The sequence below is a fragment of the Aspergillus ibericus genome (genome assembly GCF_003184845.1).
Source record: "Aspergillus ibericus CBS 121593 unplaced genomic scaffold BO80scaffold_28, whole genome shotgun sequence".
Classification (NCBI taxonomy): domain Eukaryota; kingdom Fungi; phylum Ascomycota; class Eurotiomycetes; order Eurotiales; family Aspergillaceae; genus Aspergillus; species Aspergillus ibericus.
Window position 1 is genome coordinate 294,213 of NW_020292126.1, and position 13,318 is coordinate 307,530.

Here is a 13,318-nt window from a genome sequence, read left to right on the forward strand (position 1 = left end):
TTCTATAGTTGCCGGAGTTATTCTAGCCAGCCACCCAGCTTGGTAAGCCGTTTCATCCCACGTATGGCGATGTTTGATACAACCCCAATACTACTATCAGTACTGTCACTATTAATCTTACCGACAGGAGGCTTTGGCGGCTGTGGCAGGATAAGAAAGAAACTCTGCTATCCCGATCTCATGCTGGGATTTGTATCAAGACTAAATGGCTTTATCACTGGTATTCAAAGCAAAGCATTTGAGATCAGGAATCTGACGCAAATTTATATTTGAAAAGAACCGAAATTTCTTGCAGTGCATGCAGAGTCAATGATTTAGTGTAGTTGCTCGGGTGGCTTCCTCTTCGTCGTTTGATTTCCTCTTATCTTTATTCGACGATTTAGACCGTACCTCGATTGCATGTCTTCGCCATGAAAGTTGACAAAGAAATCGGAATGGGCATCATTCACAGAATGGTAGGTCCAATCGTATTTGCAATGAATCACGACAGACTTGATCATTCTGAAATGGTCGATTTCCTCTGTTTAATTAAGTAAGCCAGCACGAAGATTTATCACACTGACTTCAGGACTCCTCCTGTCCACGGGCTGCTAGGCGGACACGGTCTGCTGATCTTGAGGTTCGGCGACCTCCTGGTTTAGATTCTTAGTCGCACCTGGGTAACGAGAGCCCTTGTCTTTGACCTTCTTTTGTTTCTTTTGCACCGCTGGCGGGTAAGCCTTCAAGGTGATTTCTTGCCATTCAGGTGAATCCTGGTATGCCTTCTGGATGGGTGCCATAAGGTTAACCAAGGCGCCTGCAACGGCGGGCTTAAGAAGCTGTGGCGTTAACTAGAGTTGATTGAGGTTAGTTGACTAACTTGAGAATATCCGGTATCATATACGTACGATATCCTTCATGTAATCATCATGGAGCTGTTGAATATCAGTGTAAACTAAGGGCTCTGCATCTCTACGCTCAACTCGGAACTCTTTATTTCCTTTCAGAGCGGCAGCGGGGAGCAGGATAAACTCGACTAGCGCAAGAACACCGTTATCTTCAACGACACGAGGGGCCGCTTCTGCTTTGCGAATCTTCTTTGAAACGCTTTCCGGAGGGTCAAGAAGATCAATTTTGCTATCTGGAAAACTGTTAGTACAGAAGACCACATGGTCGGAAGAAGGTAGAAACATACCTTGATCGCTAGAGCTCATCTTGCCTCCCTGGAGCCCAGCTACCATCTTGTTGACAAGGTGACAACGCTATAAGCACGTAAGCTTAATGTGGTGAGAGTCGAGCCCTTGTAGGAATTACCTTCCGATATCCAAGCTTGGGTAGCCATTCCGTCGCAGCTACAAATAGCTTTCTCTGGTCCATACCTCCTAGTTGCGCATCGACGTTCAGATGCTCCTCATCAAGCACTGCATAGTTGTTAGCAGAGTAGAACAGCAAAAATACATGATGACATCTACCTTGCAGAATAGGATACAAAAGACCGCTCAGAGGAGCATTGCTGGACTGCTTGACGACTTCCGCCCCAGCTCGTTTGGCTAGTAACATTAGCATACCCGAGTGGCCGCATTCAAGAGGGCAGGGCTTTACCGTCATGCTCCGAAGTCAAAGAGGACAGCCGGTAAACGTCCATGACATACTCGGGACTTTTCTGGTAAGAACTACCAAGAACAAATTCAAGCTCTTCCGTAGGCACCCCCACAGACTCGAGAATTGCGGTAATAACCTTGCTATAGTACTGTGCACGGCTCTCAACAAGCTCGAGCGGCGCCTTGAGGTTGTCGAGGAATCCGTGAATATCAGCCAACAAGACAATGACGCGGCATCCAGCCCGAAGGAGTTGGGCGATCTTCAATGCGGGGACGAAATAGCCAGTATGAGGCCGGCCAGTTGTTGCAGTCTAAAGGGATTGAAACACATTAGCTTGTGAGTCGCGAAATAAGATATGTTGAATGAATCATTACCCCCCAGTACACTCGTGGGCTTTTCTTTTCGACCAGAATAGTCTCAATCAATTCGGGGTTGAGGACCTCGGCGAGGTTTTCGCTGATGAGGTCGAAGCGCGCCTGAGCCTCGGGATCCATGATGCGCGGACCGTGCCAGAAGACCACCTCAGGTTTGACAGCGTGGTTTGGAGTATGTAGAAACGATGGGGTAGTCTCCAGAGCAGACCGGGATTATATGCGATCAACTGGACCGGAAGTTAGTCAGGAATCTCGAGGGAAGTTCCGAGCAGCATTCCGAGCAAGGCGGGGATGGAGGGAGAATTGGCAAATGGCCTGGGTCGGAACAATGGTTAATCCCGGCCTGAGTCTCCCAGGGACAGAAACCCAATCTTTGCCACTCTTCGCCCAATCCATGGCCAATGGCTGAGAATAGAATGCACATAGCAAACCATCCATCTCAAAGGAAAACAAAGCTAACCAGGTCGTCGGATCCAGTGGACCCGTTACAGCACTAATTTCCTTATCCGCTATCACGGCCGCCAGGGTGGGTCCTTATCGGTCGATCCCCGTCAACTTTAGCATAACCGCAGGTACCTCTGGGCAGTAACTATCCTAGCATCACGCAGGTCGAAGGGTTAAGAGATGACTGACACCTGATATTTATATGGTGTTTGATGGTACTACGCTTCTAGAACCTGTCATGACAAGCACAGACAGAGATGCCTCATTCCATTTTGGTCATTTTTTGCCAAGATCGTTGAAACTAGCCGCTATCAATCATCACGACCATCTTCCCAGAGGCTTCGTTCGCCTCCCTCACACGACGTGCCTCTTGAATCTCCTTGAAATTGAAGACTCACGAGGGCTCTGCTTTGAATTTCTTGTCGGCAATCACTTTGACAATCGTTTGCAAGGGAACATCTGACAAGGGACACCCGGGGTTCCAAAGACAAAGCTCTCAAAGAAGCTGAAGTGCACTCCACTGGCCACCTGTAGGAGCGGGTTGAAGCCTTGAATCGGCGCCAGCACTCCTAGAAAACCTGCCAAACGCACTCTGCCGTCCCGACGCACCATGTTCAGCGACTCCACAATTGTGCTATTCCCAACGAGGTCCAGAATAGCATCGAAGCGTTCCGGCAATCGCGCTGACAGCTCCGGGCCCTCTATCGCTGTACTGCCAGCGCCTAGGGACTGTAAAAGAGCGAAGCAACTAGCGTTACGGCTTGTCGCAGACACATGTGCTCCCTTGTCCACTGCCAGGTACAACGCTGCTTGACCGAAGGCCGAAGTTGCCCCACGGATCAGTAACCTCTGGCCGCTCATGAGGTTGAGGTTCCGAAGTAAACACGTCTAGGCAATAGGGTAAGATTACTGGATAGCAGCCAGTTGACGCCATTCTAGCGATGAAGCTGCAGGTCTTAGACCAAATACGTTGGACACCCGCGCCTTTGTAAACTGGGCGTAGCTGCCATTCATGATGCGCCCGAGGCCGCCCATCAGACTGGCCACGGGGGTCCCTTGTTTGAACTCTCCGCCTGGACAGGCGGCGACAATACCAACGCATTCAATCTCACTCCTCACGCTCGGCCCCTTCCCCCTTCTGCATGTGCATCTCCGCATGGTTTACTCCGAAGGCCTTGATTTGGATCAAGGCTTCACCAGTATTAGGTTCTGGGATGGGAATAACCTTCATGACAAAAGACTCGGGACTTCCGAACCTTGCAATGATGATAGTCTTCATGCTTTCCGCCTGTGGCTCCATTACATGTAGGTCTGTGAGTTACACCGAACCCTTGTAGGGAATGACTCAGGACGGAAATGGTGTAAGTGACCTTTGCCAGTAGCACAAATTTGAAGGCAGATTGAATGGAATTCCCCCATTCGGAGAGTCCGGTAGATGTGTACAGGGAGAAGGCGACTCGAACATATATATACTAGTCTTACACAGCGATATAATGGCATACACCTTCCCCCATTGGTAACCCCTCCTCCCTAAGGTCAATTCCATGTCATGAAATACGCAGAGCTGAAACCGTAGTTTAATGTGTCTAACATTTCACCGTTACATGACCCGGTCTCTCCGGTTCGTGCTAGACTTCGTATTTAGCCGGTATGCCGTATTTGGGGCTGATATAGCAGGGGCACATATCAATCTTGGATTGCTGAGAAAGGACATGCGATAGTTGACCAGAATGGGTTTGAGTGGGCAAAAGTGAAGCTTCTAATAGTTACCATATACGCTCCATGACAGAGTGTGTCAAAGGCATCAAAGTTTTGAAGATATTTATAACCTCTCGCTAGGAGAGTAGATACAGGCGAAGCGCCGAGCGGACCAGTTGACCCGTATGCAATCAACGTGGATGGGAGTGGATATCCGGGCTGATTATACCTGCCTGCGGACTGCTTTGTCCTCGTGAATCTAGGCTGACTATGATGGATGATGGAATGATGATGGAAACCACTTAGTCTCGGGGTGCGTTCAATGCTGAGAGAACAATATTGACCTTGGCTTCCCCACTTGCGATGTAAGTAATCAAGGCCCACACAAATTTGAGGGCCTCGATCCTTTGTGTGACAATCTTGAGGTCGAACTGGACCGACCTTCGGACCCAGAGAAAGAGATTTGCAACATCTGCATTGTCGGTGTTTGCGGGGTGGTTCGCCTCGATGTAGTGAATATAATCAGGCGAGAAATATGCTGTGCTGATATAGAAAAGCGTCCCGTGCATGCTGAGCACAAATGTCTCCTGATCTGGGTGTTTCATTGGCATGCGTCTTTGAGCAACCATGCCTCCAATCAGCTCCGCGACTTCCTGAGCAAAGATTGAAGGAATGAAGGCTTCAGCCTCCCCTGAACCTCGCTTGATACCGCCAGCATGTCTCGGTTTACACTGTCCAGTGAGTGATGCCACTGTTAGCTTGGGACCATGCCTAGTTTGCGCAACTACTAACCTCCATGCTGACCACAGGCACTTTAGAATACCTGTCCGAGTGACTATAGGGGCCGCGGAAGTTAACGAAAATTCCTCCGTCATTTGTGGCCTCAAATGGTACACCAGCCATCCTCCAAACAAACCGGATGGGATTGAGAGCGCTATAAACCGAATTAGGTTTTATAAATTGATACGGAGTAGTTGTTTACTGTTTCTGTTCACCTTTTCAGGAACATGTCACTGTTTTGCGGTACCATGCCCAGCAATTTATAATCTCCCATGTTTAGCATGGTAGTTTTGAGGAATTCAATTAGAGCTAAGGTTGACGCGGGTTCAGGGCTCTCTTCATAGCTCGATGAAGAGAGCTCCGAGCTAGAGCTGCCGCATCGCCGGTGCTGTTTTATGATTGCATCTTCAGAACCTTTAGTTGTACTTAAGTTTGAAAGCGAGTCGAAAAGTTGCTGATACCTATTTTGGGCAAATTTGCCTGAGTTGTATTGTCGAATATCGTCATACGATGCTGCCCGGAGAGCGTTGCGAAGGAAGATGAACACTGGAACTGTACATGAATTCCTGGAATGTGTGATGGTATTCACATCCGACCACTCTACCTTCATTATTGTCCCCTGGAAAAAACCTTTCGGGAACAATGCGTTTAGGGTCGATATTGATCAAAGGGATAGCTCGAACAGCGTTCACCTCTTTGTCGGTCCAGTGGGAGCCGGAAGCACCGCGACTGGTCCCATTCGCTTGAAAATCGGCAGTTGCAAGGTGGCCTGCATTTCTCATGTACTCTGAAGCTAAGGGGTCCTGTAGGTCTGTATCTGTGGGCATAAAAGGCAGAAATGCATCCATGTTCGGTAACACAAGACAGCAAAAATCGTCCGTATGAGGGATGAATGAAGGATAAGAGATGTGTCCACGGTCATTAACCCCGCCCCTCATCCTGGGAAGGCATGTCTCTCGGCGACATTAGTGCTCTCGGGCCTTGTTACAATGATGAGACAAGCGCAATTGTCGATACCATCGCAGCCACTCTGTGCATTCCACCAGTTGGATGCTTCACGGGGGCAGATTCGCAAATTAATGGGGCGCGTTGAATTGTGTAGGATGAGACACTCATATCTCCTCGCTTGAGTTGATCCAGCTTTGACGGACTGTTGAAAGTTGAGCGTCACTACGGCCCCAGGCTCCGACTTCCATCCATCTGTGGTGTGACTGCCTAAATAAGGCAGCATTAGCACAACCCACACTACCGGCCAATCATCTGGCGTGAACCCGTGATTTGCTCCTGCCGGTGTGGAAGAACAATCGCCCGCGCCAAGAGTGGCTCAGGCAAGCGGCGTTCTCAGATGGCCCCTTCGTTTTATACTACAGACGGCTCTACTTATCCTTATGAGACACCGTCGTGCTGAGAAACCCCCATTTTAGATGCTTCCCCTAAGCAGAGTAACGTGGCTTATTTAAACTGACAATGAGCCTCAGCATGTCCGTAACTATCCGCGCCGAGATCGTTGATCTGGATAGATTAATTCCCCGAGCTGTTGACGCTGAACGTGAAGGTATGAGAAGTCGATCCTATTGCGATCCTGGAAGCCTTCTCATCGTCTGTATTACTGACTGGGATATTCATAGACGCTGATGTGGCCGCACTCATCCCTTGGGTGTTCTGGAACGCCGATGTTGCGCCAAGGGACTGCGCTGATGATTGGTCAGGAGAGGATTGGCAATTCAGGCACTTCTTTTACTCTCTCGAAGGCTATACATATGACTTTAACGAAGAGAGCACGCCCAACACGGGAATTACAGCTGCCTTGAAAGCAAACGAAACAATCATTCTACCTAGAAAGAGCTGGAAGGTGCCTGCACAAGAATATCTCCGGGGTCCTATACAATCGCAAGGGATGATGTTATATTCCCTGATAAATATGATTTACATGAAACTCGAGGGTATTTGTGAGCACGGTCCGAAGGTTCGGTGAGTTCTGAGACCTACACCCGTGTCACCTCTTTCTGATGATTCTGGAAGCCTTGAATTGCCAACGGTACAGAAGTATGTGATTGGTGGCAAGCGATTTGCCTCTAAAACAGCAGGTGCGGCGACAGTAATGCTCAAAGACAGTTTCATACCAATCATCTCGTTTACTGGAGTAAGTTGCTGACCTTGCTTACTACAAATCACGCTTCTGACATGTGCAGTGGTTTGAGGGGCAAACTTGGGATCAATTTCTCATGGAAACCCTGAGCATAATGCTTGGACATCTCGCTAGAAACCTGCCCCGTAGTGGTGAGCTCCAGGATCAGGAGGTTTATACAGTGGGGTTTCACGGGTCCTATCTCCATATCGGCCATGGGCTTTTCCCGGCCGACACGATCAAGAGAGTGCATATAAAGGGGTTTTCTTCGGAAGAGGTGTTTGATATGAGATTTTCTCGGAGTTACAATTTATACCTCAAGAAAGACTGGCTGGAGGCAATGCGCGCTCTATCACGGCTTTTTCGGTACCTCCTGAGTGGGGAAGCAAAAGTCAGTGTGATACAGGCCTATCGTCGAGGGGAGAATGATACTGAGGCAAGCAATCTCGAGACTTGAGCATATTGCTATCCAGGTGAACTAGTAAGATATTTGGGTGAGACTTCACGGTCATGCTCCTGTATGGCACTCTTCTTCCATTGGATGATCCTCTTCTGCTTCGGCTAACTGGGTTCGATTGGCATGTTCCTGCAGATCAATGAGGTTGGTGACAGCACTACGCCACATATTTGGTTTACAGCATGACATGTGTTGGATCAGCGCGGAGTAAAGCTCATCACCCTTCACGCATTGCCCAGAGATGGGAGCGAGGTTGGTCAAGAAGCTTCGACCTGATAGAGCGATCTAACCCTCTGTCTTCCAGTTATCCTGAATGAGATGGCGTGAGTCAATCTGCAACGATTCAACAACTCATCACTGACACATAGATATGATCCTTAGCGGGTGGTGTTTTGCGATCACGGAAGGTCTTCCTCTTGCCTAGTCAGCAGTGGGAGACAGCTCTATCCGAGACAGACTGCCCGGTTCATCCAGGTCTGTCCAATACCATTAGAAAAGGGGGAATAAAAGAAAGCATGTCCAGGAGTGTCAAGTGCTTTTACAACTTGATCGCACGTAGGAGGGGTTATGAAATGTGTGGACAAATTTATCCCCCAACCCCAATATCAATATAACAAATGGCAACAAATACATTGATCTTCTACAATAAGAGTAACCAGTAGCGAAGATATCCAATCAATCACATACCAAGTTCAAACCCGAAGATCTGCGCATAGTATATCTCATCCGATTAGAGCATAAATCTCGAAAAGTACCCTCCTACAACCACTAATTTAAGTCTTCCTGCAGAATATTCCCAGCAGATCGAATACCAATCTCCATCTTACCTTACATGATACACCAAATCAAGGAACCATACCCCACGCAACGCCAATATGTACACCAACCCTACCACTAGTTTTTAGTATACATAACTGAGTAGATTCATGCCCCACCTTACTACATACAAGCACCTCTACACCTCCTCCTCGAACTATTCAATCTACTAATGTGTACTTATCAATAAGAACCAATTATATACACAGACGCTTTGCTCTCTATACACTAGTACTTCCATCCCAACCTTCCCTACCCAAATATACATCCCTACTTAGTACTACTCAATACCAATCGATAACTCAGTACACTACACGTCACTAACCACCCTATAAGCTAACTAATAGTAACTACGATCAGAAATCAGCCTCACCACAACCCACGTCAACAATACAAGACAATACGATACAATACCAAAGAAACCCAGAATACTACCTACCACCCACTAGCAAACTACCCAACACCCAACACCCAAAACAACCCCAAACAACGATTAAAAGGATACACTTTATATATTCTCTCTATTAATACAGACACCACCCAAATCAGAGCCAGATAATACACATACCCCAACCAGTACGAAACCAACCCGACCCCTCCGCCCCCACCACGAGACCGAACCTAACACCCTGCACGTACCCCAAAACGAACCACCATCATACATACATCCCCAATAATAGGGGGGGAATCGAACGAATGCCAGTGCGAACATAACCGTGCATGCGTCGGAGAGGGGCTGATTCGTTGACTCAGGGGGGTAATGACCCCTCTGACGGGACGGATCGGGTAGGGATTGCTTTGGTGTCCACATGGGCGCGTTGGGCGCGTGCATATGCGAGGGATTTTAGTGGTAGATATCTAGGTAGACTAGTAGGAGTAGGAGGGGTCGTCATGGTGGTGGTGGTGGTGGTGACATCAGCTGCTGATGTATTCGGGGTATGTTATTACGATGTACTGAGTGGGGTCAGACTGAGATATGAGATGTGGTATGTGGTATATGGTATATGATAGATGGTATATGATAGATGGTATATGATATATGGTCTATCGGTGGTGATGTAGTGGGTCTAGTATGTACGCGGGAATTCCCTAGAATGCCAACAGGTGATGATCACATCCGCACAAACAAAAGAAAAAGAAAGAATCATCCAACCGAGCCGACGGACGAGACAACCGAGTGCGTCGCAGAATGGTATCATAAAGACAGAACGAAGCGAAGCCACTTGCATGTTGCGGCTGCCACAAGCACATTCCCGTCCCAGAAGAAAGCAGAAAGAAAATGTATCACAAAGGAAAGGTAATAATAAAAATAATGCCTCCCGCGCTGATAGCGGTGTATTCGAGGTTCATCACACGCAGCAGCAATCCAGTCAGACAAGCCGAGCCAAACCAAACGCGCTTAAATGCAATCCGATTAAAATAAATCAAGCCAACGCTCACGCGCCTGTATTCCGGTGCGATGCGAAAGATGCATCCCGTCGCTTGAGTAAATCAAAGTATTACTTTTTGAGTCCTGTGGTATATCCGCTTACGCCGCGGACGGGCGGCGAAGAATCTCTTCGCAGTTGGCGTCAAAACGCATGTTCCACAGTCGAATGCTGTTCATCAACTTCTCCGTGCTTTCCAGCTCGCGGTCGCGACCAAAGATCGTCTCCACAAATTCGCAGCCGGCATTGCGGCCCATCGACACCGTCTTGCCGCCTTCGCGTTTAGCGGCCTTCCACATGAACTGTTCGCACGTTTTCAGCAGCTTCTTGAATCGCGCCCACAGCCGTTCGCCACTTTCCAGAAAATCCTCCACCACTTCGTGCGCATCCCGGCGCTTGATCCGGTCCACACACTCGTCCGCTCGCTTCACCTTACCGGCCAGCTTGATCAGTAACAACCACAAATCTCCGGCCACATCCGCCATCGGGGTCGACGCGCCATGGTGAAACACCGTCCAGTCGTAGATCCACTTGCCGAGCGAGTTGGCATCAAACACACTTCCCAGCAGGATGATGGGCATTTCGGTCGGATCCCAGTTCTTGATCGAATAACCCGGAGGGATTCCCGCACGCGCAGCGTCCTCTTCCGTGGCCTTGGGTGGAGGCTTGGCCGCAGGTTCCGGCTTGGGTTTCGACGGGGTCCGGGTAGAGGTGGACTGGCGGCGCGCGCGCGAGCGCTTCGCGGAATCAACGTCTTCATGGGCAGGGGCCTGGTTATAGTAAAAGTATTGATCAGTGGGTGGCTTCGGCTTGCGCGGAGGCGTCGTCGGTTTGCGACGGGGAGGACTGGGTTCCTCGCGAACGGCGTATCGGGGGGCGTCATCGAATACATCGTCGACCACCTCCACGTAGATGGAGGGCTTGTGCGACGGCTGCGATGGGTGGGGACCGGCGGCATCCCACGGACCGGCGGGCGCACCTGACATGGTACTACGGCGACGGTGATAGCCACCAAAAGAAGCACTTACAGGATCGTGTTTGCGCGGCGGCGTGCCATGCTCGGGCATCGCTTCATAGACACCCTGTCCATACCCAGAGTACCATCCTGCCGTTTCCTTGGTGCCAGCGTAACTGGCTTTGCGGTTATGACGCTTCGACGGACCGCGCGGGGAGGCGTAGGGGCTGGCAAACTGAGTGGCGTAAAAGGCGTAGTGAGGCGAGGTGGGCGGGGAGGTCATGTAGTCGTAGGAAGACCACCCGGGGTGCGGACTGTTGTAATGGTACATTATCGCGAAAGGCGCATAGATCTCGATGCTGATAAATCGCGACGGGACGAAACGACAACTTTTGGATGGGAAACTCCTCCTGGAAGCACAGCAATCGCTAAAGGTATAAAAGCAAACAACACAAAGCAGCAAAGCACAACCCAGGTATATTATACAGGATATCGTTTAACAAGCCGATCGACGCCGGTTCAAAGGACAACGGAATAAGGTCAAGGCTGAGGACCGTCACCGAGGCACGGTTTCTAGGGGAGAGGAGGAGGCGAATTGTATGTGGTAAGAGTGCATTTGAACGTTGTCGCTCAACCGAACGTTGGACGGGAGGAGGCGGCGGCTGGCTGTGCGAGGAGGCCTGGATCCCCGGGCAAACAGGAATCAAACGACCGGGATGACCGCTGAAGATGAAAGCGATAAGCGGAGACACCGAGTGCAAGGAAAAGACACGACTGGCGGAAAGGTATAGGAGTGGTGGTGAGTGGAGAGTGGTGGTAGTAAGAAGAACCCAAGAAGGGTGTGTGAAATGGTGATGGCGACGGCGACGGGGGGCCCTGAGCAGAACAACCGGTTTTGTACGGGACGGAAGGAACCTGGGATTCTGGCAAGGCCCAGGTATGGAGTGGGGCCTGGCACAGTCCGGTCGGTAATTAAAAGTAATCTTCCTCGCTCTTTTCCAGAGGTTGCGGCGGAGCCACGCTAGTGGCTTAGTGGGGGGAGTTCGCTTAGTGCCTGGAGATATGTAAGTCAAGTCAAGTCACATCAACGGTTACCGTCACGTTCGGTTGTGAGCGTGACCATACGGTAAAGTACGTCTGGTTTCAGGCCCAACCACCCAGTAGAAGAGCCAGGCCAGGGAGGGTGAAACCAGGCAGGCAGAGAAAGGCACTAGAGCGACCGACTATTGGCAAGGTCTCATCCCATCAGACACACTGGAACATCCGTTCGAGTAAGACAAGATAGGCTCAACTTTAGAGAAATCACCGCAGGGAACCCAGGAGCGGCTGCGACTGGTGTTTGCTTAAATATACCCAGGCCCGATCGCAGATTCCCATCTTCTGGGATGAATCATCCGATTGCTGGGCCCCATTGCAAGAGTCATCTGAACCGCTCTGTCGGGCATCCCGCGGTGGCTCCCTGACTGGTGCCGCCATGAAACAGGCAACGGCAGACTCGGTACGGCGAATAATGCGCAGTGAGGATCCTCGGTGCCAAATCCAGTCATCTTCTTCAACATGTCCCTACATCACGATTGGCAACTCATCACGCAGCGGCGTTTACCAGCCGGCGTGCGTACCTACAAGGGAAGCCTGCCGTATGGCGAGGAGCAGATCACGTTTCCAAGCGAAGGAATGTGAGTCATGGTCACGCTGCCACAGGTGGCTCAGTCGTGAGTAAGCGATATTAATATCTCCTCAAGGCAGTCATCGTGAGATGGATGCTCACCCTCTTATACAGCTGTCCTACCCTAGATGCCTAGCACGGTGGCGAGGTTGCGCAAATCTCATTTCGCGGCTTCTACTCCGTAGCTGGACGGACCATGCTGAATCCTACCAGGATGTCCCAATCTACGGAGCTACCTCCAACATGGGATGGTTCCAAAGTACCGTACATCAATAGATAGCTGATCTGGCGGCACCGATTGTCGACGGTCGGTTCCATGGACTGGCGCGGATGAATCCGTCGGGGATCCATGGTTGCTATCCGGAAGCCGAGACCAAGCTTGCCTGCCTGGAACCAGTGGAACCATAAGGCATGGATATCTGACCTCCGGGCCACGAGCGCGAGCAGGGTTGTTGGGCAACAGATGATGGGCGTTACCGCTGCCGACCAGCTGGGCAGCAACCACACCTTGAGATATCGGACCACGCCCGTTGGACAGACCGCAATTTGCGAGTCGAGCGCGGTAGTCTAAAAATGTGTAGAATCCGGATCTGGCGTTTATCTGGTCAACGATGGTGTGAGACTCCAGAAGCCATCTGTTCTGGGCCCTGGACTATTGAAGGTTGCATACAGGCAGACCGAAAAGCAAAGAAAAGCAAAGGAAGGCCTGGCTACTACTAGTCCGGTTCGATTCCGTAGGGTCAGTGCCCCAATGAAATGCCGGGGCTTCCCCGGGGTCGGACTCCCACGCAATCAGCGGCCGGAAAGCAGAGATTTCCGCAGCCCCTGGCAGATAGGCAACCCTTTTTCGACGCTGGGTGGATGGGATTTTGTCAGGTCGCACATGGCGCTCTGGGTTCAGGCCGGTCAGCGACGTATGTGATCATGGTTACGTGGTGGCGTCAGCCTGGGACGGGAGGAGTCACTGCCATCAGACCCTCTGAACCATATCA

General features: G+C 50.4%; 5 protein-coding genes across 5 annotated transcripts; 1 reads left to right on the forward strand and 4 right to left on the reverse strand.

Moving 5' to 3' along the window:
- Positions 1-590: 590 nt before the first annotated feature.
- BO80DRAFT_446485 (tyrosine tRNA ligase) lies at positions 591-2,075 on the reverse strand (the record flags this gene model as incomplete). The annotated part of the gene is made up of 7 exons (XM_025721556.1): positions 591-830; positions 888-1,120; positions 1,175-1,241; positions 1,294-1,400; positions 1,452-1,529; positions 1,582-1,891; positions 1,956-2,075. 7 exons carry the CDS (start codon positions 2,073-2,075, stop codon positions 591-593), a joined length of 1,155 nt encoding a protein of 384 aa, XP_025573841.1.
- Positions 2,076-2,607: 532 nt separating this feature from the next.
- BO80DRAFT_503273 (uncharacterized protein) lies at positions 2,608-3,699 on the reverse strand (the record flags this gene model as incomplete). The annotated part of the gene is made up of 3 exons (XM_025724377.1): positions 2,608-3,287; positions 3,369-3,472; positions 3,519-3,699. 3 exons carry the CDS (start codon positions 3,697-3,699, stop codon positions 2,829-2,831), a joined length of 744 nt encoding a protein of 247 aa, XP_025573842.1. The 3' UTR covers positions 2,608-2,828.
- A 700-nt stretch (positions 3,700-4,399) lies between these two features.
- BO80DRAFT_436087 (uncharacterized protein) lies at positions 4,400-5,725 on the reverse strand (the record flags this gene model as incomplete). The annotated part of the gene is made up of 4 exons (XM_025720941.1): positions 4,400-4,828; positions 4,890-5,031; positions 5,093-5,429; positions 5,482-5,725. The coding sequence occupies 4 exons, from the start codon at positions 5,723-5,725 to the stop codon at positions 4,400-4,402; spliced, it is 1,152 nt and encodes a 383-aa protein (XP_025573843.1).
- Positions 5,726-6,356: 631 nt separating this feature from the next.
- On the forward strand, positions 6,357-7,462 carry BO80DRAFT_359147 (uncharacterized protein; the record flags this gene model as incomplete). The annotated part of the gene is made up of 4 exons (XM_025715916.1): positions 6,357-6,426; positions 6,506-6,848; positions 6,900-7,020; positions 7,070-7,462. 4 exons carry the CDS (start codon positions 6,357-6,359, stop codon positions 7,460-7,462), a joined length of 927 nt encoding a protein of 308 aa, XP_025573844.1.
- A 2,344-nt stretch (positions 7,463-9,806) lies between these two features.
- Positions 9,807-10,991, reverse strand: BO80DRAFT_359035 (uncharacterized protein; the record flags this gene model as incomplete). Its single annotated transcript, XM_025715905.1, has 1 exon — positions 9,807-10,991. One exon carries the CDS (start codon positions 10,989-10,991, stop codon positions 9,807-9,809), a length of 1,185 nt encoding a protein of 394 aa, XP_025573845.1.
- Between the last annotated feature and the right edge of the window lie 2,327 nt (positions 10,992-13,318).